A 27,304-nucleotide genomic window follows, 5' to 3' on the forward strand; every position below is an offset into this window, starting at 1 on the left:
GATGTTTCCTTGCTACTTCCTTATCTTTGTCATCATGTCCTTTGTTTTTCTTTCTCTCAGTTTTTAGAATATAAGTCTGGCTTTTACTTCCTCCTTTTCTCTAGCTGAATCTCCTTTGTTGTGTATACTTTTTCTACAGCTAGACCTTATTATATAGGTCTTCTTATCATATTACACCACTGTCCTACTATGATGTCCATTTCATATTCCATCACTAATATGTCCATAGTCAAAATTTTCTTCTCCTCATGACTTCTATACTGTTCAGTTTCTAATGCATTATCTCCACCTCAGCATTTCTTTCTCTTCCCGTAATTTCCAAATTTTCTTCTAGAGCTGCCTTTCTCAGCACTCATAGGATGTGTTCTTGTTTTCTTCCTTCCAAGTCTTTGCACATTTCCTCTTTGCTACTTTCCCTAGTCTTGTGGAACAGGTGAGTTAGGAATAGGAATAGTTGCCTCTTCTAGTTGACTGAATGAGGAGAGCATTTAAGAGTCTCCAATCCTGATGTATTCAAGCAGGAGGCGTAAAATGAAGCTCTCTGCTGATTTTCCAAGAAAGACACCAGTCCAAGTAAGATTAATGAACTTAATGTTGTACTGGACAGTGATGCCAACTTCTTCAAAGAAACTGTGCCCTGCAACAGCTCAGGTCACTTAGAGACCAACTGAACATTACTGATGACCTTAACCAATAGAATGCTGATATGAAAGCAAATTTTATAGACTAGTAACATAATCCACTAATTGTTGTTATTCTCTCTGGGTAGGAAAGCAATAGGCTTTCTTTAACAAGCTTTGGAAGACAGAACTGGGTGTGTTACCCAGAAGCTTTCACAGTGCATTTTGAACTAAAGCAGCAAACTAAATGAGCCTTTGTCCAGTCTGCTGACTAACAGTAGCTTCTGAGCAATGCACTACCCTCCTGACTATTTAATACTGAGTATGATTTAATACATTCCTGTCCCTAGTAAATTCCTGTCCCAAAGCATTTTTCTTACTGAGTCTTTTTCCTAACAAATTAGGTTCCCATTCAAGATCCTATGCCGTAAGCACTACATCACTCTTCCTGATGAATTAATGACTGAACTTATGAGAAAACTTTATTACTCCTCTCCTGTTTCTTTTCTACACTGAATCCTTGCTGCACCTTCATGTCCCACCTTTCCTCACAGATACAACAAACAAGTTAATTGGCTCATATAGCTTTCCTCAGGTGGGGGAACGTGGGGATGCAAAGCACATCTTGTAAAATGCCTGTTAAACCAAGTAAGTAATTTCCAGAGGGTTTCTAACACCTACCAGTTGTTATGGATATCATATTATTATCACAGTTATTTAAAACAGTTTTAGATTAGCTAAATGTCAATCTCACAGTGACTGCACAACCTTCAGGACATCTTTGTGTATGTGACAGACTCCCAGCTGTGAAATGATTACTTAAAAAAGCCTCCATACTTCTAAATGAGCATGTATCCCTGTTTTGTTTTGGTGTTTTTTTTTTGGGGGGGGGGGGGGGGGAAATAATCCAAGTGAGGTTCTGCTAATCAAATATATTATTTTGATTGCTTCCATGTTTTCAGTGCACTGACTGAAAGGACCTGTGTCTCTTGGCTGCTTGTGTGTTTATTTAATTCTCACCTCAGGAACTTGAAAGCACAAATTTTGTTTGAGGAACACATCAGAGGTCACAATATCAACTTACAAGTCTTTGCACAAAACAACATCTGAAAATGCTGACAGTTGTACTAAAATGACCAACCACTGTTTCCTTCTGTTATGTTTGTTAGTGTGGTCTTCCCTCTAACACTAAACCTATGACAGATTTCTCATATACATTAAAGTCATGAAAGAACTTCAATGGAAATTAAGCAGAGCTGCAAAAAGAGAAAGTTTTTTTTCTCCCGTGGTGCACAAAGGACCACCGTGAATAAGGCAAGTGCAGAAAGTTCTGACAAAGTGTAGTCAGGGAAGCACGACTCAGGAGTACATGTGTTAATGCAAATAAATGCCCTAGTCACCATGGTGTGAATAACACACAAATAATTAGACTTGGTGTGAGTAGCATGAATACCTATTTTAAAAGACATAGCTATTTATGCCAGTTTATCTTGTACTGAGGCATAGTCTTAAGTATGTGATAATACATTCTGTCACCATGGAAAGAAATGTATATAATGTTAATATCAAAGAATAAATGAAAACATTATATGCTGGGAAGGCTTCACTTCTTACTTCAATAGAAATAAGGATTCAGAAACACGCAGAATATAAACACAAATTTTCACAATAGTATTTGTACTCCCCTCCCTTATGTAATTTTTGCCTAATTATTTTTTCATCTAGTTTTGTAAAGTCTCTAGTTGAGCTGAGCTAGCTGTCTCTTACTGTTCAATCAGGTATACCAAGTAAAGGAGTGGGCAGAATGTTATTGCTATTTCACTGTTGAAAAGTAAGGCTTTCCCCTTGATCTTTTAAAGTCGTCTAGTGATACAGAGTAAAATCCTGTTCGTCTTACATAAAAGCATCCAGTGGTATCAGTAGGATATCATGTTAGTAAGGGGACCAGGATATGACCCAAAATTGCACTACCATAAGAATATGACCATTCTGTAGAATTTGTGGTCATGCACCTCTATGCCTAAACCAGAAACACAAGTCAATGCTTTTGCTGAAATTTTCCACAATGCTGTGTGCAAAGATGTGTGCATGAGTACAGCTTTAATTAAAAGTAAGTAGAATCCTACCCAGAAATTGCTGATAGTTTTTGATGAGCCTGATAGGCCATCTCGCATCCTTGGGTTCGAGTTTTGTGCATTTCTGCATGCAGAGACGGACAGGTGGCTGAGACATCCCCAATAGATATGACCAGCTCCCGGTATAGAGCCACCTGGGTATTGAACTCCTGGACAAGCTGAAAAACAAAGAGGATTTACTTACATGAGACATTTAACTACACTGATGAAAACAATCACTTTTAAAAAAACATGCCCACCTAGGACTTGTCCCTGCTGCTTCCAATAGCATGGCGTACAGGATCAAGATCCCAAGATTTAGTAATGACTAGGGCCTCCCTGACGGCTGCCTCTTCTGTGAACCATAAATGTTCATTTGCAGGAAAATAGTGTTTCTGATTTTGATCTCTGAAAGTGTTTGATTTATTAGTTTTAAATATCAAGGAGATAAAAAAACAGCTGTTTTACTAGTAGCATGAGGTTATTTTTTGCTATCATAAAAGACAAAAATATCTCCAGAAATTATTGCCTTTGCTCCTCCTGCTTCCTGATTAACAGCACATTTACAGATTGGAATGTGGCATTTGTTTTTACATTGGCAATTTTGCTAATTTATTTTGTAACAATTTCTGTTCTGTCACTGGCCCCCAAACCAGATTTCAGACTTAAAACTAATCGGCAGTTATTGGCTGAAAAAATGCACCAGATTGTCACTTTCCAGTTCGGATTCCAGAAAGCACTTTTTTCAAATGCATGCGTGTGTAAAACAATCAAAGAAGTAAATAAACACTTCAACCTTTACAGAAATCTAATACCCCGCAGAAACACACGGATGCTATTGGATAACTTTTACATGTTATTGGGTAGATTTTTACTGTGATAGAAAGATCATTATTGTTTAGTTCTACTGATCATGTACGTGGGACTATATTTTAAGGAGATGAAGCATTTGCTGTCTTCTGAAAGAAGGCACATCAGACCATTTGCTCCACATGGTGGCGGGGGTGGAAGGCAGGGAGCAATGAAACAGAATATTTATTTATCTGTGTTTTGCTAATTTGACCTCAATTTCCAAACTACATAAAAACAGACAAGAGAACTGCTTGTAATTCTCCAGCCATCATTACAATCAGGAGTTCAATATATCCCAACATACAAGTATACTAAAAACCTGGGTTTGATCAGATTTTAAAGTCAAGCTCCCAAATTTTCATAGCCAGAAAATGAGCGAGTCACTTCTCCTGCAGTATTACATTCTGGCTCTTCATGCATGCAACTGTAATTACCTGTATTACTGAGAACTAGTACCGGGACCTGATTTTTGGCCGTGCTTTCTTAAATTTCATTGTAAGAGTATCAAATAGGTTTCTCTGCTTCTGGAGCAGCAAAACAATCCCAGTGCGTTCCAATACATCTTCACCCTCACACCTGCAAACCCCAAGCTAAATTAAAAGCGCACAAAACAACCCAAAGCCCTAGGCACCGTATTTGCTAAACCTGGCTTCAACACTCTCTCGTTCTGTAGTTTAAGAGAATGCATGAAAGTATATAGAGAAAAAAAAGTACTACATTGTGTCACAGCATAATTATTCTGCATCAAGAGAATCCTGGAACTGGTAACTGTTTCCACAGACACATTTTGCCAGTTCTTCTGACATCCCCTGTCTAAACAGACACATTCAGCCACCTCAGCATTGCCTGGGAAAACAAAACCACACTGGTGCTGCAGTATCCAGTCACAGGACAAGAAAATACAACATTGGTTTTAACTCCTGAATCTTACTGCATCTTGACAACCCATCTGCAAATGATATTTTATTTCTAGTCAGCGAATTCTACCAAGCTATCATCTCTGTTTAACAAACCACATTATGCTGCCAGGGGTGAGAAAAAAAAAAAATACAGGACCCAGTAGGATCCACTTGTTGGGTGTATTTATAGAGCTACTGTGGCAGCTTTTGTTTCTCGGTGCACTGCAAGTTGCTTCCAATTTTGAAGTACCAGAGCGGATATCTGCCAGCACATTTTGCAGTATTAGAGGAAAAAACTGCCAGAATCCAGCAGAACAGAAGTAGCAGGTACATTTCCAATGCTACTGGACAGAGATTCAGCAATATCCAGATCTTTCAAGTAAAGTAGCAGCAACTTTATTTTGTTTTCCATTTCTGTCATTGGTTAGAGGAGCAATTTTGGGCCCAATGTCCATCTAACTGTAGCTCGTGGACCCAGATAGGGGGTATAAATTGCACTGTCAGGATCCAAACAATTTTGAACGTGAATGGGGAAAAATGTCACACCATAATGTGACAGCACAAAACCAGCATGAATACAGGTACTTGACCCGGGGTTTTACAGTTGTAACCAGCTACTCTGGGGAGACTGTTAACGGGTACCACATATGTCAGCAACAGAATTTCAGAGCCTCAAATTCCGAGTCCCGTTTGAGAAGGATTTTAGGTCGAGAGCGTGCTTGCCGCACAAGACGGCATGCAGAGCGCGCAGTCACGCAGTGGAACCAGCTCCTCACCTAGTATTTAGGGCTCGGTGAGTTCAAGTCTGGGGACAGATTTAGCCAGACCTTGCAAAAAGTGACTCCAGCTTTGGCAGCGCCGCGAAGGCGGCGTGTGCTGGGGCGAGGTCTCTGCCCTGCCCGTCCCGCAGTCCCCCCGCCGGCTCCCCACAGGTATCTCTCTCCTCTCCCGCTTTGGAACCGGGACGAGTCGGGCTACGGGGCAGCACCCCGGTGGGGACCGCAGTTTTAAAAATAGTGCATCTGCACGTGATAGGAATAGGCAAGCCGGCGCGAGGAGCGGCACCGCCGCCCGCAACGAGGACACTCGGAACAGACGAAAAGCCAAGGCAAGCCCACTCGCGGTACCCACCATCTTGCAGTCATCCAGGGCTCTCTGGGTCTGGTAGGCGCCGTCGGAGCCGCTGCCCCGCCGTTCACTGTCGCGGCTGTGCGGTGAGGTCCTGCTGCCCTGGAAGATGGAGGCGGCGGAGCGGGGGCGCTTTCTGCGCCCGCTCGGTGCAGAGATCATGCACACGCATGGGCCGTGCGGAGCCGCCCGCCGTGCGGGGCCCCGCGGGCGCGGGAAGCGCCTCCACCCCCAGCCGCCGCCGCCGCTCCGAGAAGGGCGCGGGTCCGCGCCGCCCGTCGCCTCGGCCCGTCCGGGACCGGGCCGCTCACGGCAGCGAGCGCGGGTACTGCGGGCGATAGCCTGGCGCCTGCGGGAGAGTCCGGGAAGCGCCCTGCAGCATCGCCTCCGCTACCGCGGGGAAAGGCGGAGGGGCTGGCGCCCTCCCTCCTCCAGCAGCATGTCAGTCCCTGCGGAACCGCCCCGCCGGTGGCATGCTCTGCCGTCCTCCCTCCAGCAGCCAGCGGGCGGGTGACGAGCGCGGCCGTGCCCCGCGGGCACGGGCTTCCATCCAGCCACCGCCAAGCCCTGCCTGATGCTCCGGGCGGCGGAGCCCGCCCCGCCCCGCCGCGCCCCTACGCGCTCCCCCCAGCGGCGCGTCTCGCTTTTCCGGGGCGCCCGTCGGGAGACGCCGCTCGGAGGGGCCGGTGGGGCCCGGCGGGTGACGCCGTCAACAGCGCACCGCCCCCACGGGGCGGGAGCAGGAGCCGCAGCCGCCCCCAGCGCTGGCCGCCAGCCCAGCCCGCCCGTCCGGCGCCCCCGAGCCCGGCCTTCGCGGGAGGCGGGTCAGCGCCGGGGAGGAGCGCCTCCCGTTGCGTGCCCCAGGGAGAAGCCAGCGGAGCCTCCGCAGTGGCCGCAGCCTTAGAGATACCCCACTCCTCCAGCCATGAGCGCATCGCCCGTCCGGCAGACGCGGAAGTTTTGTTTTCTGTCACCAAACCCCCTTATTTTGGACTCTAAGGAAGATGTTCGGAGTGTGTGATGCGGCAGCACTGTAGATCGTATTCGTTCAGTGTTGAAGAGGTGAATTAGTAATCGGTTGGAGAAATAGTTTCCTCTTGTGCTCCAGCATGCCAGCACGGTTGGAGTTCACCGAGCTGATGCTCGCCGCAGTCCCTCCGAAGCAGACGGCCTTGGGGCTGTGCCCGCTTCCTCTGAACCCACTTCCCCAGGCTACCCTGGGCACTGAGACAGCCTGGGCCAGCTGCCACTGCCGCGCCGGTCCCGTTCTTCTGTAGCCACGTAGCTGTGGCTGTTTAATTGACTTCTGGTGTAATTTTATTTCTTAAGGACGTTAAATAAAAGATTTTTATGTTTCAGTAATGTTCTTGCAAGCAAAGGAACACCAAATGCATCACACGCAGAACCCCAGTCTTGCCGAAGAGTTTGAGTATGTCATTGATGGCACACTGGCTGGTCGAGGGCCTCTTTCCAAGCAGTCCTAATCGTTACTGACAGACACCCTGGTGGTACCTGAGTGTGGAAATCGGTGCTAGTCTGCTTGGAAACTTTGTTTAGACATTTCCAGCAACTTTCCCAAAAGGGAAAGCTACTGGATGTGCTAGCGTTAGATTTGCAGTGTTTTGCAAGCGCTGTCATTGCTTTAGGTAAAACTAGAATGACCTTGTAATTACAAAGTTACAATTGTAAACACACTACTAGATCTTCAGCATCCAGACAGCACGAACTTGGATTTTGCAAGTGCTATTGCAAGGACGCCACTTATTTTTCTTACCTTTTTTTTTTAAATCCGTACTAAACTTAATTCTATTAAAGATAGGAAATAAATGCTTGAATTTGGTGCTGCATGAACACAAGCTCTTAGCCAGGACATCATATTGCTTCCATATCCAGAGAAACCATTACTTAATGACAAGGAAAATGTATTTAATACTGGCAAAAAGCAAATCAAATACATCTCCTCACATCTATATAGAACGAAATACATATATTTGTAAAGGGAAATTAAAACATAGTACTATGCTACATTATTGCTAGTGTTTTAATTGTTGCTCACGTATAATTTTATTCATATGATCTAGTCTTATTTCAGTCTATTTCTAGTCTTATTAAGAGTTACTGTAATAGCAATAATTAATACTAATTCTAAAACCAAAACCAATAACAATAGATCTTCAAAGAGTGCAGCATGATTAATTGTACATTACCTTCCTTGGCTGCAGTTCTGGTCCCTTCAAGTCTATGCCAGTCTCACTGACTTTTAGAATGGTTACAGTTTAGTTCTTGGCGATATATCTGTCCTATATAAAGCTGAGTCACAGCTGAATTTTGCCCTTCAGCCAACATCTGGGACACTTTTGAAGGCCCAGTGACCTAGAGCATGTTAACTTCTGATTGTATCTTCAGTACGTTCACATTTGGAAGTGGATCTCATGATTCTTTCTACAGTTCATAAGACTGCATATTTCCATCATTCGTCAAGCTGACCTCTGAAATCATCATGGAACGTGATGAATTTGATGGCACCCCAGGGTTATGTTGGAGAAGCAGGAGTCTCCTGATGTTTAACTGATAGCCACAAGCAGGGACTTGTTGCTCGCTCCCAAAGCAACCTCTTAGGACTACAGCTAGGTGACCTTGAAACAGGTTCAGAGAGTACTGTGTCTGTTACACAGTCAAATTCTTGTTATACAGCAATTTTACAGCTCATAATGAAATAAAAGTAAATATGTAGGTTTTGCTATACCTACCCTGTATTGTAGTTCTAAAATCGGAACTCAGATTAACTTTTTACTTGGGAGTCTCTCTTGTTTCATTTTGTTGCAATCTTTGTCTAATCTATTTATTTCTCTGATTGTTGGCTTCTGATAACATTTCCCAAGGGTGAGTAGAATGTAATGGACTAGATAAGTTATGAAAGAGACACTGATACACTGATTGGCTGGGAAATGTGAGGAGATGTCTTTGGAGGAAAAAAAAAAAAGAAAAGTGAAAAAAAAGGAGGCGAAGGAATGGAGAAGGCAAAAAAGGCCATTTCTGTAGAAAGAGATACAGAGAGAAAACCAAAAAAAACAGGTAATAAATAAAGTAATTCTGCATAATCTCCATGGGACAGAAAAAAATAAAACGTAAGTGTTAAAGCTGGATTGAAAATGAGAGCCTTAAGAATAACAACAGAGACTTTTTCACATTTCTTTTTTTTTTTTTTTTTAATATTATTAAAGAAAGTGAGCCAACCATCTTTTTAAGTAAATACTGTACTTTTTAAACAGAGCACAGATTTATTCCCTGGAAATGCAGGGTTGGATCAGTGTCGGAGGTGAAGTGCTCAAATTTTGTAGCAAGCTTCCTCTGGAGTAGAACTGTTTAACTGTCATAAATAACAATGCAATAATGCATTTGAGAATCAGAGCTTCAATTGCTATTTCTTTCTTGTTACTCATGTCCTACAGGCCAAGTACCAAGACAAAAATATTACACCTAGTTTGCATAGAAGTAAATACAGCAGTTCTGACCCTAAATATAGTAATGAAGTTTTTCTTTTGTAGTTTTTATTTTTTTAAAGTGTGTAAAACCAGTTTATCTAGATACTACTCAAAGCAAAGACAGACATCTCTGTTCTGTGAAATTTAGCTGCAGTTCAACAAAGACTACTGATATAAGAGATGAGATTTTAAAGAAAGCAGGAACTTTTTTTAAGTTCCGTTGTGTCATTCTCAACAATTTCCAAGTTTACTTAGGAAACTAATATCCATGAAGTGCATTAGCAGTGGAGATGCTGAGGAAGAGGTTTATTTTGCTTGCAATCACTGAAAGTTTAAAAAAGCGTGCACTCATTAGTGAGCTCGTCTGTAGCTGCCAGCCCAGTACAAGCATGTTGCTCCTGGTTATGTATGCATGAAACAATATGCTTAGGCTAGCAAGAATGTCAAAACAGCTTAGTCTGCTTTACTTGCCTTCTTTGTAAGTGTTGCAAGACTCTGACATGGAAGTCATGCCCTGAGGATGCTAGAGATCATTGCGGTGAGATTTTTGGCACTTATGAACTGTTGCATTCCTTAAATCAGAGAATGAAAGAAATTCTAAATCAGATAATCCAGGATATGTTCCCACCTTCTCTATTTCCTTTACAATATGTATTTACATATGTAATTCAACATGAATTCATGTTGAGATACCGATGGAAGCATTCAGGTAGTTAGTCAGCTGTTTCAAATTTAGCCAGATTTGCCTGACACAATACAGGATTCAATGACAAGGAAGTCTAAGAAAATGGCCCGTGCAGCCAGATGTTTTTTTTGCTTTCACCTGTATAAGTATTTTTTTAAACATAATATAGTTACTAAAATAATGCTAGTGTCATCAGCACTCTTCTATTAGGAGAAAAAAACAAATGCCTACTTTAAAAAACCAAACATCTTGACAAATCTTCAAAATGCAGAAACTTGAAAAGCACAAGGCTAACATCAGTTTCTCATTATGAAAGTGTCAATGCAGTAATTTACCTTTATCTGTAGTGTAGCCAATAGAACAGAGATTGATTGCAATAAATAAATATACATTTTTCTTAATGTTACCTTTTTATGACAGAAAACCTGGCATGAAAACAAAGCCACAGAATGAATGGAAGATGAAAAAGACCACTCATAAATCTTCCTGTAAGTATCTGTAAAAAAGTGACAAGAAAAATTACCTTTAAGGTCAAAAAACACAGAACCTGCAAATAATTAAGAACCACTTACAACAACTAACAATTAAAAGCTAATTTTATGATATTACTTAAATTCATTATGAATTCAAAGTCTCATGACAAATTTCATAAATGACTGGATAGTAAAATAATAGGATAAAGTCTTACATATAATAAATCTGTACATTATTTGTGGAATGGTGAAATTTAAACTTTTAAAAGTAAAACATTGTTATTATTAAAGTAGAATAGGAACAGCTATGGAAAAGAAAACACTATGGGTTTATGAGGAGCTGTAAGACAGAGGAGTGAGAGAATATAGCTTTAGCCAAATGGATGCTTAAGAAATTAATGTCTGTAGATGTATCAGTGTTTTGCTACTTAGCAAATGCAATGTTTGGCATACAGTGGTTTGGAGGCTGTTTGATAGATGCATGTGTGGTAGATGTATGTGTGGTTTTGAAAGATGTATGTGTGGTTTGTGGTTTTATGTTAAATGTATAAATTGCAGTTACCTGTGTATTCAGAACACATATATTTAATTAAAAAAAACCCCAAACAAGTATAGTCTTTTGAGAATCTGGGAATAACACATAAATACTGAACCCAAATATCTTCATCCCCTTTACTCCTACAGGAAAAATGCCTGCACTAATACAGAGGTCCTCCACTACATCTTCAGGAATGTTTTAAGAAGTTATATGGTTTATAGAAGTGGAATAGATGTTAAATTCTGTAGTCATTATTATGTACATGCTTTTTTTTTCTGTAGACCCAGGGGATTACTAGAAATAAAAGTCCTATAGAAAGTTTCTGGTTTAGTCAGTATGAGAGATGGTTTTCCACTTTGTCCATGATTTCTCCTAGTCACATGGTTCAGGTGCTCAGAAATGGAATAGCAAGCAGCATAATCTATACCAATGAGAGAAATCTTGCTAGTAGGCTACCTGCACACATTTTTAAAAGGAAGATTATTTTTGTAATATTTTGGCTGTTCTCCTTAGAGATCTAAAAAGCAAAGGTCTGATAACATTTAAAGGACAAATATTTTCAGATTTCAAAAGCACGTCAAAGATGGAAAACTTCACTACTGTTTCTAATGTAAATACAGCACAAAAATTATACTGTTCCAAGAAATAATCCAAATACAACTTCCAGAACAAACGACCTAGTGAAAATCTGGGAACTAAATCAGACTGGACACACAGGCCTAGTCAGTTTCATATAATTCTGTTTGTGTTGTCAGATGATGAGAACACAACTCAAAATCAGTAATTTCGTTGGAGGCAGCAGTACTCTGAAACCTCTTCTCGCTGGACTTTGTGAAAAAGCCTTTACTGGCTACTTCATATCTCCACTCTCCTGCCTGTCCTGATAACCATTCAGTAGCTACATGTTTGAAAGGCTACAATGAAAATATTGTAGCCCTACAGAGCAAACTTTGACTTCAGTTTCAGTTATTCTGTTGTTGCACATTTCTGTTAAATGGTCAGAAGAGGTACAACATTGATTTTTGAAATTGTCATTACTTCACTATGGAATTAATGTTTTATTTAAATGAACATAAATGGATCACATCCTCTTATGAGCTATCACTTGGACTGTTATGTTTTCACATTTGAAAGATTGTATTAATAACTGCATTTTCATAGTTTCTTTAACTGAAAGCTTAAATAACAAGGAAAATTATGTGGTTTCCATGTAAGTGTCCTTACAGGACACCACAAACAATGACTTTCAATATATGGAGGCGCAGTGCAGTTCATTTTACATGAAAATGCAATGTGGGTTGAATCAAATGATCCACTGATTTCAGTGGGGAAACTTGAGCTTTTATTTTGCCCTACAAGCTTTTTAGCCTTGCTGCTCTGAGTAACCACACTGAAATCAAGCCATTCTTAATAGAAACATATACTGCCAAATGCCTCTGGTTGTACTTGTCCTTAGTCAGTTATCAACCTGCTTCCACCATGCTTATCAAGCAATTTGATAAGCTTGATCAGAAAAAAAAAATCACTTTTTTTTTTTTTTTTTTTTTTACATGCCATGGGTATAGTTTTCAACTGAAAACAAAACAAACACTGCAATTGTTCTTGATGAATGCTGTGCACTTCTGAGAATCTGGCTGTGCATGTCTGACATACAAGGACAATAACGAGGACCTTCCTTTTTGCTTTCCTGACCTTTAAATTCTACACTATCCTTTAAAAAAAGAAACAACTAGAAAATGATTACAAATGATGGTGCTCCCTGGTGTTATTTCAAGGATATTTACTGAAAGCGTGGAGAGTTTTAAGGAAAACTAGAACTGAATAAACTAGGGAATTTAAGAATATAAAAATGAATCAAAAAAAAACCCCAAAACATAAGATTATCCATAAGAAAGCAAATGAAATATTATATTCTTCCCCACGACCCTGTATCTGAGAATGGTAGAATAATAAGGGATGTGTCCTTCCACTTGTGATGGCAGCTGCATTGCCTGGAACCTGAAACATCAGGATGAAGGCTCTGGCTGGCAAACTCTGTCTCCTCTAATTCTTCCTCCTCATTTCTGCTTGGCAGATGACAGAAAGAAGAATAATGCTCTCTAATAATTCTTACCTGGGCTTTGTATGATGGTGAAATAAACAGCTTTCTAAGAGTCAGAAAATGATTAAACAAGATCATCAATTCTGAAGATGGAGGATTTAAAGAGCCATAATCACCAGGATCAATGTTTCTGACAGTTATTTCAAAGGCAAGAAAAGCAAGTCAACTTCACTTTTAACGAATCTTAGATTCAGAAAAGGACACAGCATGTGGGAGGACCTGCAAAGATTAGGAAAGATACAGCACATCTTTGTCTTGAAATATGTTTTAAAATCCTGCATGAGGCTGCTGTGCTGCCAGTAAAGAGCTAAGGATTTGAGAATGTATGACTACTCTGCTAAATATATAGGACTGAATTATCCTATACACGCTAAATATATAGGACTGCATTATTCTATACATGCAAAGAAATAAGTGCTTGTTTTCAGTTTTCATGCCTTTTTTAACCTGTTCCTTTTAACTTTGTCTAATTATTTCTTTGCTTTAATTTCTTCACAGTTTATGCTGTACATTTTTTTTTTTAATTGGCCTGTTCTCACCTTCTGTTTGTTCTTCTAGTCTCAAATTATCCTTCTACTCTGTATTTTGTCCTCATTTTTCCCATTTTGTTTCTCATTCATTTCTCTGTTGTCCACAGTCCCATCTGGTTTTTACTGTGTGACCAAAGAAGAGTTTTGTGTTCTGCTCTTCTAAATGACAAGTGGAACTATAGTCTTGAAGTTAATGTGTCAGATCTCCAAATATGAGCAAAATTCAAAACTTACCCTGCATAGGTTAAAGCTCATTATGTGAGAAAGACATATATAAATGAGTTTTAAAAACGACAGAAACATTCATGTTCACACAGATTGCACTACATGGTAGACCTACAGGGCCAGATCCCTAGTTCTGTGTTTGTTTACCGTGAGTAACCATAGAGGACTGGAGAAATCATATTGAATATAGGCTACATATATATAGAATATATATATGCAGGTTATGGTTAATGTCTGCTTATATACTATTTCTTCCCCTTCACTCTGGGGAATGTCAATTCTAAGGGAGGACAAATAGTTTAAAGAATAGCTCAAGGTGTAACCAGTGGGTTACTCTTAACATGGGGTTAACATGAATGGGGTTCAGCAGATGCTTGAGAGCCCACCTTATCTGAGGGATGACAGCACTGGAATATGATTATTAAGTTAGATGACATGAATGCAAAAGGAACTTAGCCAGCTGAGAAGATACCATCTTCTAAAATGTTGTGAAATCGAGTGAAAGAATATGTAAGATACTGCACTTTGGTAGAAGTTATCCACCACACAAATACAAGATTGCGGTAGGCAAAAACCTGCAGAATGGGAACTAGTAGCTTTTGTTGTTGACGTGAAGATGGAACTATCAGTGGGAAAAACCTGTATCATACCAGGAGGTAGAATTAGTGTTACAGCCAGCAAGATAGATGAGATAGTAGTTCCACTTAATATTTACTTGGTCTTGGCTTTACCAGTTGGTGCAGATCTATCCAGTCTGGTGCCTTGCACTTCAAGCAAGATGTGAGCCACTTGGAGAGAAGAGGGAGGGACAAGAAAAGTGATAAGGTGGGCTAGAAAACATGCAGTCTGTAGAGATTGAAAGTGCTGGAACTACATGACTGAGGGAAGACAACCATTCTCAACACCAAAAGGTGCTACAGCATGTTTTTTCCATCATAGAAATAGATAATAAATTTCAGTGAGAGTATCCAGGTTAGAAACAGAACTTGTTTTAATGTTAAGAATAGTGAACAGCTGCATTAAAAAAATTTCTACAGGAGAATTTAGCTGAAAGTTTTTAAGAAAAAACACTCTTCTGCCAGAAATTATGCATGTGTTTTTAATCACCCCTTGGGAGGGAAATTGAATTATAGACTCCTCAAGGACATTTTCAACTCTATTCTTCTGTGACTTTTTGGAATTATGAAAACATCATGTCAGTTTCATAAGAAATATTAACTTGTAAATATTCCTACAGGAGGTATAAAATTCTGCTTTCACAGTCTTCCCAAGTGTTAGGAAAGGTTTTGTTATTTCATGGAAGTTTGTTCTGGAATTATGAGAGAAATACTTTCTTCCACAGTGTTATTTGCCACTACTTCAGCATCATTTTGACTCTTCAAATTCAGTACTGCTGGAAGCAACACTTCTTAACATTAAGTTACTGGAAATGCTTTTCCCAGTAGAGCACTAGTGAAGTGATTTAATGTCACCAGCATCAGTGCTATTAAATATTCCAGAAATTTATATAGCTTTCACAGATAAGGCTAATGAAGAAGTGGGGAAGAAACAAAGGAGGAGAAAAAGAGAAACATACTAACATGAATAAACAGAGTGGAAAAAGCTGAACAGCAACAGGGAATGCTTATGAATGACAAAATAAAGTGAAATGGAAAGTGATAAGAGCAGTTATTTAGGTGTTGACGTCAGACTGAGAAAACACAAGTCAGCGTGACACAGAAAAAGAGCAAGTTCACATTTTGCTTTTAGCCTTCCTCTATTTTCCCTCCCTTTCTATTTACAGGACACTTTCTTTTGACATTTGAAAAAGAATGGAGTGTTCTAAGCATTGTACATCTGTTTTATTTCAGTTGTTTTGAGGAAATGCCAAGTGAAATTTGGTGTAATTCAGCAATGAAAATGAAGTTACGCTTATGCATGAACAGCAAGAAGACTATGTCAAATTGACCTGGGTTTTGTTTGTTCATTTTCTGTAGATATTTATATATTTTCTACAAGATACTTGTATCTTGCTGATATAAAAACTTTGATTCGTTGGATCCACCTTTTAGTAGACGCTGCTGAAATCCACCAGCTTGTAGCAACAAAAGGAAAACACAGGTCCTATTTTACACATGCTGCCCATTAGTTGTGTTTGGTAAATAAATCTAAGTTAAATTTAATAATACTTGTGATTTGTTTGATTATTCCTGGTTGTGGGTGGTCATCTGCAGCTTTTTCATTATAAGCTGTCTCAAGCAGCACCTTCTGTTCTTACCTTTAATGCAGCTTGTGGTCTTTGCATTGTCAACACAGACTAAATTCTTGATGTGATGGACAGAAAGGCATTGTTTGATCTAGTGGCTGAAGTAGTGCTCTGCAAGCCTTAGCATAGCCCTTGTCACAGTAGGACAAGCACATGATTTATACAGTGGCAATGTCTTTGTGGCTCTGCCAGTTCCTGTTACGGAGGTGTACCACAGTATGTCCATGCTCTGCAGAGCTCAGCTTCATAGCATATGCAGGGTGTAGGGCATGCAATTTTGCAAGCTCTTCCCCAACACTACTTTTCTACAAGAGGCATATCCTTCTCAGGAATGAATGAAGAGTCAAAGTTTGCCTCTAGGACTGCAGAAAGAAAAGGAAAATCTAATCACAGAAGTATGGGGCTATAACATAAAATCATCAGTCAACAGTAACTTCTCTAAGAAAGAAAACAGCTCATCTCTGATCTGTGCTATGTGGAGCAACTACGGGACTATCACTTCAGGGGAACAGTAAATCCACGACCATTTAAGTCTATGTAAGTTTTTTGGTTTGGCCTACAATCTACTTCAAAATTGACAGGCAGACCATATACAGTGTGCTTTCGTAAGGAAATACTTTTTAATAAATAGAGTAATTGACTCTGAGTTGAAACAGACTTTGGTTCTGATGTGGGCAGCAAGTGTTCAGACTCCTAAATGAGATTGTGATAAATAGCTTTGGAATGAGTAGACAACAAAACTGGCTACTGAAAACAACAGTGTGGTAACCCAGAAAATAATGAAACACAAGCTAGTTTGTTCAGCAGCTACCCACATAAGTAAGGCAAAGGTCCCTTAGGGTTGCTAAGCCAGTACGAGACTTCTTATGAGCCAGAAAGGGAAAGCAAAAATACATCAAGTAGATGATCCTTTTTTATAATGGGATTTTTTCTTTTTTGTTTTGATTTGTGCTTCCAAACATATTTGTCCTTTCAGCCACGGATTTCGTTGGACGGAAGGATGAGGTCACCTAGTCTTTTTTGAGTTCCTATTATTTTGGTTACTCTTTTGCAAATCTCAGAGGCTAGTTAATTTTTAGGAGGTAAATTTAATTCCTTTTAATCAAATTTGTTTTTCAGCTCTTGTTTTACATATACGCCAGAGCAAGAATGTATGCAGCATGAAACATGAGAAGATCATATTTGTCAAAGAAAAGTGGTTTTATCGGTAAAAATCTGCCTGTGTGCACGTTAACAGTCGCTTTCATATTAAATACTCCTTCTGCTCATGCTAGTATTTTTTCAAACTTAGTAAGTGTGTGGGATTTTGCCCTTAGCAATTAAATCCTCTGCAAAAGCAGCTAATTTAGCATCTCTGTGGTAATTCGTTGAAGATGGACCTTTTCAGGGACTACACCAGTTGTAGGTGCAGGGTTTGAACCAAAAGCCCACTTACCGCTGCCTTTATGTAGGATTCTGTAACATACACAGATTTGAGAATACTGCTTTATGAGGCTACTGATAAAGATTTTTTCTTTCCTCCATATTATTTTATGTTCAATTCAGAAAATAATATCATACATTGAGATTCTTTTTACTCCAACTATTTGGCTGGGCATTAAATGTAAAATTTTTTCCTTGAGCCTTCATTAAAAAATGCTCCTATAAGGATGATTTATGATTGTTTTGACTTAGGTAACTTGTGGATTGAAAATCATAGATGCACAAAAGTGTCCTTTACAATTGTGCATCTAGAATAGGTGTAAAAATAAATTAAATGGATCCACCTTTTCTTGACATAAAAGATAGATGGACTAAATCCCCCTACTGAGCTTATTTAAAGAACAAGGTGAAGTGTACATTTCCTCAATCTCTAGCTCATGGTAAAAAAAACCCAAACCAAACCAAACCCAAAACCAAAATAAAACAATAAAAAAGGCACTTGGCTAAAATTTACAGTTATTTTTATTAACTTTAAAAAATTACTTTCTGAACTTAATTTTAGGAAACCATGAATTTGATTTTGGCCTTGGATATTCTGGAAGAATATATGTAACAAATACAGCTTTCCAGGTTCCCTCCACAATGTATATGACAGATTTACTTTGGAACTCCTAGGTGAAGGCACATTTAAAAATACAGTGAAATGGAACATGGAATTGTGTAAAAACTGGGTTAACAGGCTCAATACCTTTGTTACTATAAAAAACAATACAGGCTATATCAAAAAGAAAAGAAAAGAAAGAAAAGAAAAAAGAAAAAAAAAAGAAAAGAAAAGAAGAGAAAAGAGAAAAGAAAAGAGAAAAGAAAAGAAAAAAGAAAAGAAAAAAGAAGAAAAGTAAAGAAAAGAAAGAAGAAAAGGAAAAAGAAAAAAGAAAAAAGAGAAAAGAAAAGAAAAGAGAAAAGAAAAAAGAAAAGAAAAGAAAAGAAAAGAAAAGAAAAGAAAAAAGAAAAGAAAAGAAAAAAAAAAGAGAAGAAAAGAAAAAAAAAGAAAAAAGAAAAAACCCCACTTTGGTTCATCTTTTCAGTATAATTTTTAAAGAACTGACATTTTGGGAAATCCAGAGAAAAGATTTATGCATAAAATCAGTGATCACTGTGTATACTCAGAACCTTCAGGTAGTTGTGATTTTCTTAATGATTTATTTAAGAAATAAACACCTAAGAAGAATCAGGTTCAAATTTATTTAAAAACAACAACTCTTTTCAATGGCCATATCAGTAATACCAGGCCAGAAGGCATCTCCTTATTTCTGGATTTTGAGCTTTACTATGGCTGCATTCTGATTCCATATTGGAGTGTGAATTTAGGGGGTTGGAAGCTAAAAGTGCTCTATGTCCTTTACTCTGTATTATTCTAGATACAATTAAATATACTTTGTGTATATTGTGTACTTTGTGTACATCCCATTGTGGTCATTGAATTTTTCTGCCTTTATAAATACAGTCTAGATTTATTTTTAACATGAATTTGTGGATTAGTTTGCCCTTCTATCTTGAAATTAGATCCATATTCCTTCCTGATTCGGTAAACTTAGACCACAGAGGAATGTAGCCTATTTTTTTTTAATTGCCTCAGTTTAATTTTTAATGGAATGTTACTCTAGTTCACCACAACTAAATTTGATCACTACTAAAAGACAACACTTTATCAAATGAAAATGGCATTTAGAAATCTTATTATCAGGTTTGATCCTAAAATATTACTGAATAGGAAAGCTCATAGCAGAACAAGTGCCCTTAACATCCCTCTGTGTTTACTTTCTGAATTCTTGGCAGAATTATTTGGTGACAGTATATGAATTATATGAATGGCATATGGATTAACATTAATTAATCTACCCTTGCAATAGTTACTCATTCAACAGTTAGAAACAATGGCAGAGTAAAAGACTGCAGCATTCAGTAACATTCTGTTTTATAGATGCTGGGACTTTCTAAGTGAAAGAGCACCATTCATAAGAATTTCCTTTATTATAGATATTTATTAGTAATACTACTGTAGCAGTTCAATCCCTAGAGGTTTACACTTAAATCTCTTATGTGATTATTGCTGTTGAGTACATTCCTACTGTGAATAAAATACTTCTGACAAAATATTAAATTTTAAATAAGCTATTTTTTTATAGTACACAGCACTAATACAGTCAACCACAGGTACACTCCTATAAAGCAGCTTTGCTATACTGCAGTATGATGGCATCTGCTATATTCTCCGTTCCTGAGGGGACTCTAGAGATCACAAGACAATTTTAATTACACTGTTGGTATTCACTAGAGATGCTAAAAACAAGCACATCTTCATACGGAGGTGTTCATATGAACATCTCCATATGAAACTTGGAGATTGTTCATATTAGGTTGACTGTAAACTGACTGCAACCTGTGATATTAACTATCTTAAAACTATAGAAGCATTTCTGTTGCTGACAGCAGGTGAATTCGTTTTGAACTTTTAACTGGGAGAATAGTTAAGAAAATTGCTTTGGAAGTGCACGTGGATGATAATGGTTCCAAGAATGGATTTAAGCAACAAGCTACAACCTGTTAATTTGATGTACATGGTTATTGGCTGTTATCATGTATTCTCAAATTCTGGCAAATTTCTTCTCAGTCTTCCTATGGGATTTAGTACAATCAGTTGAGTCCTTTTACCTTCCACTTTGCAAAGGCAATGTGAAAAAGAAAACCCAAACAAAAAAACCCCACCATTGATATTGAATTTTCAAATCTAATGAGCAAAATCCCAGATATCCACTGCATTTAAGAACTATTTCCCTACATGAGAATAAAATCCCTAATTCAGTCACCTGCAGAGTTATCCCTTGCAGTCTAGTCAAGCTTTCTTCTTAAGTCCTGCACTGGATGCAATTTTATTTACTGCTTTTGCAGAAACATTTTGGGTTTATCATCTTACTGTAGGTCTATGATCACTTCTGCTGTGCACTACAATTATCTGAAAATCATTTATATCAGATACTGTAAGAAAAAATGCTGGACTAGAATTCCACCTGCTTAGATAAGCTCCAAAGATGTATTTTGCAGCTTTGTTGCTGCTGCTATGACTAAGCTTCTTGTGAGCATGGATGCAGAGTGGAAGATGATATTTTATGCTTATTCAGGTTCATGGGACTGAAGGGATAATACACATTTTTCATGGTTTTCTTATACTGAAAATTATAAAACAAATCTGGTTTTTGAAACAGATTTCTAGAATTCAGGAATATTTGTTGTAGATAAGTATATTGGAAGCCTTATTATTCAGCATTTTTCAAAAGTAGTTCTTTGTCCATCTGATACAGAACTAGGTGCTTATATAAATATTGTATAAGCAGCAGAAAGCAGTCTAGGGAATCCTATAGTCAATGCAGTACTAGAAGCTGCTCCTGCTGATGTAGCACTAGCTACTTTAGGTCATCATTTAAAATGTATCTGGTCACCAAATGTTTTGAGTAAGTTTATATTATTTAACCTTGGAAATGTGTCTTAGTTATTTAGTTTGGAGTAGCCATTCAAAAATATCTGAGTAAGAGCAAATCCAGAAATCAGGGATTTGTAACACAAAAGAAGGCATTCAAAGAAAGTTACATTAGAGAAAAAGAAACCTCCAAAGAAATTAAGAATTTAAAATTTGCAAAAAAACCTGCAAATCTTAATGCTTCATACATTAATAAACATCTGAAAATAATCAGTTAACACATGAGCTGATCACTTAAGCTAACAGCTTCAGGTTACGTTTATTAACTACAACAAACATGTATACTGGTTCATATAGGAACACATAATCTTATAAGAAATAATTTTGAAATTGGTATTTATCAGTCAGATAGTGTTGGTGATTCCCATTACTTAAAGATCTATTATTCTGTACACATTCTGTTGAGGTTTGGGGGTTTGGTTTTCTTTTCCTTCCCCCCCCCCCCTTTTCTCTTAAAAGATACGGTATTGTGTTTTTTTTTCCCATATACAAAGCCTATATCTTACTAGATCTGGAATTGGTTTTGCCCAAAAGCTTTAAATGAAAATGCTACTGAACTATTTAAAAACTGAAAGCTTCTACAAATCTGCATATATAATAAATTTTGGTGGTGTTACAATCTCCATTTTGCTGTTCTTCCTAGCTAATAATTACTCTATTCTGTTGTTTGTTTTGTTGTTGTTTTTTATTAGACTACTGTTATACCTGGTGCCCAGATGGCTTTGGTTTTAAGTTGGCTCTATCATTATTTTATTATGGAAGGGATTACAATTGAGATTTGGCTTCTCCATCTACCCATGCATGCAATATTTAAAACCCCCAAACAATAGACCTCTAAATACAGAAGTCATTGAATCAACGTTTGCTTAATTTTCTAAGACAGTTTACTGCACATAAAGTATATGTACACATCTTTGCGATACTGATTCCTACATCATTGTTATTTGAATACCTTTTTAACACATATTCTTTCTTACTTATCATAACCTCAAACACCATCCAACCTCAAATCTTTCAACAAGAAAATGTATTATTTAGCCAAACATTTATGAAGAAAAATACTACAGGAAATTTCATTATTTCATTATGATTTTGTATATACCCTTTTTTTAGACTCAGTATACCCAGCAGAGGACTTTACTATGGATGATTTTTTGCTGTCCTCCCTGTTGGAGATCCCCTGCTACTAGTCAAAATTCCAGGGAGACAACTCCTGGAAGCCTTATAGAAGGAGTTTCACAGGTACCCAGCTCTTGATGGAAAGTCTGTAGAGTGATCATCCGGTCTGTTCTACATGTGCCGAAATATATTAGCTGTCTTAGACACTTAAACATTTTGACTTAATGCTGATAAAGGTATAACAAACCTTGTGTCATGCCTGTATGAAGTATGATGATTACTTCTCTACCAAAAAAAAAAAAAAAAAAAATAGTATTAGTACTATACTATGAAAATATAAAAACTGGGATAAAATCTTAGATACCTTTTATTTGGTGGTGTCTTTACATAGATGTTCAGTTCTGGACTCCTGGTGAGGAAACTAACAGCTGCTGCCTCAAATACACTTAATAGTAGGATATTGGGTGCATATATGATCTTACTGTTCATTATTGTAAGAGCTGTATTTTTTTTTTTACCCTAAGTTTGGCTCTTACTCTATTGTTCTGAATGGTTCATAAACTTGATTTATTCCCTTTTTCTATCCAGTATTTGTCTTCTTAACTTCCAGATTCCCTCAGGTTGAAGGAATAGAATTCTGCCTTCATCCAGATGCAGAACCAGGGCACAGAACTGTAGGAGACTCAGCAAAAAAATCAAGGATTCTATCTGAAGGAAAGCAAGGTCTACCAATTTGGCATTAAGAAATACTTGGTTAATGTAAATTGTGATGTGTATAGCGTTATTATTTGGGCTTCTGAAGCTTTATTTCTATAAAGTACAATCTGATTGATTGCTAAATTATGGAAGTCTACTGGATTATAATTTGATTCTTTTCCCTTTTTCCTCCATCAGCTTCCAGACTTGTTTCTTTCCTGATATTCCTATGTGTTTGAGAAATATGCCTGTCATTCTGCAGATTAGAAAACACAGATATCAAGCCTGTTTTTTAAACTCTCTTACTCGTTTCCTAGTAAAGTTCACACATGCAAATACTATTTTTGCATATTCAGATTAAGCATAGCTATTTGTAGCCAGTCTCTCAGTCTTATTTGCATGCAAAATGTACATGTTCAATCTGGAAGTTGTTTAAGAAGGTAGCTCCAAGCAATTTCAACTCACTTTTCCAATGAATAAAAAATTCATACTAAACAAAAAATTGGATAGTTTTATTACTAATGCTTTTGCAACCTTACAATTCAAAGTAATTTTGAAATAGGCATTTACATGTGCATATTTACAGAACTGTCATATACAATAATATTTTTATTTCTCTCAGAGACTTGTTTTTATGGTCATATTGTAGTCATCCAGCTTACTGGGAATTTGAATAATGCAAATAAAGTTATATGATACATGAAATACAAAACATTAGGACATCAGTCTGTGGAAACTTTACCTGAGCGCAGCTGGGAAAAGACAGGAAAGACCTGTGACTACTGCCTAGTACTCAACCCTAGAAGGCCACAGAACTGCTACTTGATAAATATGGTAATATTTCCTCAGCTGCTTCGGAGACTATTCACAGTTGATCATTTTGGGGCAATCAATCCTGCAGGCATGAAGAGAGGGACATGAAAATAAAGGAGGTAGATAAGACTCTAAAGAGGTCAAACCCAGTTCTGAAATTCTAGTCTGTTGTAGAGAAGTGGATCTAGCACACAGAGGCTTTAGACTTAGCATGTAATGCTTTCAAGGGACAAAAGCCTTTCTGATACAGTCCTCTCTTTACCCTGACGTAGAGTCTGTGACAAAATTATTTTTGGAGTATGTAGGTCTACTGATACACTCAGGCATTGTCACCATCTATCTCTTTTGCTTTCTGAGCCTCTCATAAACATCTCATAAACATTCTTAAACATCTGGAGAGAGTAAAGATTGTATAACTCTATTTCCTCCAGGCAGATGTTTTCTTCTAATGGCTTTTCCACAGTTACAAAAGTGTGATTTAAAATAACTTCTGTACCAAAACAACCAACCAAAATGCTTTAAAGGCAGCTGACACCATATGGTTATCCGAAGATCCCCTTCAGCTTTGGTATATCTGAGACTAAAGTGGGATATGTGGATAGGACAAGTGGTAATGGGCTAAAATTTAAACACGGGAATTTTAGATTAGATATAAGGAGGAAGTTCTTTACTGCAAGGGTGGTGAGGCACTGGAATGGGTTGTCTGGGGAAGCGGTGAATACTCCATCCCTGGTGGTGTTCAACGCTAGGTTGGACAGAGCTCTGGATGACAAGGTCTAGTGTGAGGCATCCCTGCCTATAGCAGTGGGGTTGGAACTAGATGACCTAGAAGTCCTTTCCAACCCAAACCAGCCTATGATTCTATGATTCGGTGATTTTAAATCCTGATTTACTTGGCAGGTCTGAAAAAATCCCTCCTAAGATTTTTTTTCTTCAGAGCCATGATGTTTGAAAACTTCTTCTCAGTGATGTTTGAATAAAGTTGTTTCCTTCTAAACACTATTTACTTATGAGAATAGATGGATGGTGAGCCAAGTAATTCTTTAGATCACTGAAATACTAACTTAAAGGTCTTTGTAAGAGACTTTTGCCATCTATTCGTGACCCTTACAGGCTGAAACATACTCTTTTATTTTCATACCAATAAACTATGCCTCTGACAAAAGTCTGAAACACAGAAGGAAATGCTAAAAAAGTGGAACTTACAGGCAGTTCAAGACAGTAAAATCCTTTTAATAGTCCAGAAAGCAGTGCTCTTGTAGTCAAAGACATATAAGATGCTCAAGAAGTGAGGCACTATTCTTTGCCACTTAAATGAACAGTTTATGGCATGTCTAACAGTGGCTTACCTTGCATCTTGCTCTATTTTTTCTACACGTAAAACCTATGAATATAAAGCTGCATTTCTTTTGTATCATATGTTTCACCTTGTGAACTTGCAATGCTGGCTTTAATTTAGAATATTTATTTCTTCATAGACAGGAAGTTAAGAATATGGTCTATGGTTTTTAAAATGTACAGAGAGGCAGAGATGTCACTTAGTAGTAGATGCAATAAGAAATAACATTTTAATCTCTTCCAGAATAGTACAGAGAAGTCTACCTGACATTCTGGGATAAGTACCTGTTACATACTTTTGGTTCTAAGAATGGCATGAAAAGCAAAAGTAGCTGAAACCATTTGCATTGATCTAAATTACATAAGCCAGACAAAGGGTTATATGATCCTATGAATGGTGCTGGAAAGCACAAAAAAGGTCTTTCTCAAAGCACTAACATTAGCTAAACCCTAAGTGATTTATAATACCACATTTGTAAAGGTTAAAAAATTCTGTTGGGAGTAGATGGCTTTGTTTTGAGAAAGTATGAAGGAAATCAGGTCAAAGCCACAGAACAAAACCTAGAAACATTATCAGCATTCCACAATGGAGGGTTCAAGATAACGCAGCGATGATATAATTTCTGATGAAAGTATATCATACTGTCTCAAAGTTCAGCGAGAAACAGAAGTTCCTCTTCCCCTTCTAAATGTCCATATAGCTGTGTGAATTGCTTTATTCTCATTTTTTTTTCTCTGAAAAGCCAATGACAAAAATATAACCTTTTTTTTTTCTGTTGGACCTACTCCTAGCACAAGTATCTCCTGATGGGTAATAAAAGTGGTCTAATTAATATATTCCTTTCCTTTCCTTATTGATCCTACTCCAGCAGGAATTTTTGGTGCAGCAAAGAGTCATCCTATTCACTGCCTCTCAAAAGCTGATATAGCTGCCACATTACTTTAAATGGCTCATGAGAACAGTGAGCTGGGGTTCTCTAATGGGCTTCATGATACATGCATACAGGTCAAGCCAGGTTATTCTACCTCTTAATCCCATATTGGCTCCCTCCTTATTTGTCATATTTAACCACATCATCTTTTTCCTATCATAGAAAATAATAATAAAACTGTGACTTTGAGGGCAAAGACTTAAAACAGTACTGTGTGTACCTGGCATGTATGAAATCTCCAGCAAAAAGCAGTAATAGTTAAATTGAAGCTTAGCTTAGCCTCAACTCATCTGCATGAGACTAGAGAAGTGATGTGGTAATGAGTAGTTCAAAAATTTGAACAAAGAGTAATTCCACAACTGTGGTCTTAGTCATAATGAAATTTGGATATTTACCAAACTTAGAGTTTATAATAAAAAGTGGGGTTTAAAGGGTTTATTAAATATATCAGAGTTACCATATAATCAGATAACATTTGTTTAAATGCTCAGTAGTTAATACACTTATTTTTATTCTATTTTTTTAAATACATATATTACATTTTTTTTTTTAAATTTGCCACAAGCGTTTGAAGAAAGCACAGTAAAAAACCATCAGTAAATGCAGTGTCTGGCATAGAAGGAAAGATTTGTCACATTTCCCAGAAAATGAACACTCATGACAACTCAGAATGGTGAGAGAGGAGGTTCTGCACATGTTCCCATGGCTCTCATCAAGGACTGCAGCAGCTCTGTCTCTGACTGAATGTGATAAACAGCATCAAGCCTAACACAGTACCTAAAAACTGCATCTCTTATAAACTGGTAAGGTCAAACAGCAAGTTCTTAATGAACATTCAGCATAATTATGTTAAGTGTTATTTTGCATTTTCTTTACAGTAAAGTTGAAAAGTTTCATTATTATAAACATTTATTTGAGATGTGTATATATTTTGTACTCATCCATTATCTGACAACAGAAACATACTTGTTTTTGTAAAAGGTTTTTAAAAACTTGAGAAACAAATGTTCAGTTATTTAGTAACTGACTTCTGCTAATGGCTTTATTAATCAATTTTTCCTATTCTTCCATAGGTATTATTGATTGCACTACTTGAAAGTAGTAGTATGTATACATTTTTTTATAATATTAAATTAGCAATATATTTACCAATATAAAAGTAAATGAGAAATCTGCTGGTTTCCAATAAAAAATAACTAGCACGCTCATAATAATACTTAAGTCACAGTAATGACTGCAGGTGTATGCTTAGATAAACAGTATAAATTAACATAGAAAGGGAAAACATTTATTCCAATACATCATAGATCATAGAATCATAGAACATTTTGGTTGGAAGGGACCTCAAGCATCACCTAGTTGCAACCTCCCCACCATGGACAGGGACACCTTCCACTAGACCAGATTGCTTGAAGCCAGGGAAAACCTGGCCTTGAACACTGCCAGGGATGGGGCAGTCACAGCTCCCCTGGGCAACTTGTGCCAGTGCCTCACCACCGTCACATTAGTGAATTTCTTCCTAATATATAAACTAAACCTACCCTCTCCCAGTTT

At 37.8% G+C, this 27,304-nt stretch overlaps 1 protein-coding gene and 1 long non-coding RNA gene across 4 annotated transcripts in view; both read right to left on the reverse strand.

Annotated features, from left to right (window-relative positions):
* The window catches only part of RGS7BP (regulator of G protein signaling 7 binding protein), a 39,253-nt gene extending 32,988 nt beyond the window's left edge, over window positions 1-6,265 (reverse strand). Inside the window, exons 1-2 of the mRNA XM_061475708.1 lie at window positions 5,617-6,265; window positions 2,747-2,913 (exon numbers count right to left, since the gene is read on the reverse strand). Coding sequence (XP_061331692.1) covers window positions 2,747-2,913; window positions 5,617-5,775 — 326 coding nt within the window. The 5' untranslated portion in view covers window positions 5,776-6,265. The remainder of the gene's footprint in view (window positions 1-2,746; window positions 2,914-5,616) is intronic.
* A 3,232-nt stretch (window positions 6,266-9,497) lies between these two features.
* On the reverse strand, window positions 9,498-25,867 carry LOC133280769 (uncharacterized). 3 transcript variants are annotated; one of them, XR_009747283.1, is made up of 4 exons: window positions 23,410-24,680; window positions 15,908-16,251; window positions 10,191-10,279; window positions 9,498-9,612 (listed from the first exon to the last, which is right to left on the reverse strand). It is a non-coding gene; the product is annotated as an uncharacterized LOC133280769 (long non-coding RNA). The 3 variants fall into 3 exon arrangements; XR_009747281.1 differs by lacking the exon at window positions 9,498-9,612 and having other exon boundaries at window positions 10,127-10,279; XR_009747282.1 differs by lacking the exons at window positions 9,498-9,612; window positions 10,191-10,279 and adding an exon at window positions 24,687-25,867 and having other exon boundaries at window positions 15,665-16,251; window positions 23,410-23,562.
* Window positions 25,868-27,304: the final 1,437 nt, after the last annotated feature.

Source organism: Pezoporus flaviventris, unplaced genomic scaffold (assembly GCF_033815535.1).
Source record: "Pezoporus flaviventris isolate CSIRO_AGI_PZ_B2104156 unplaced genomic scaffold, CSIRO_AGI_Pfla_v1 ptg000089l, whole genome shotgun sequence".
NCBI classification, from domain to species: domain Eukaryota; kingdom Metazoa; phylum Chordata; class Aves; order Psittaciformes; family Psittacidae; genus Pezoporus; species Pezoporus flaviventris.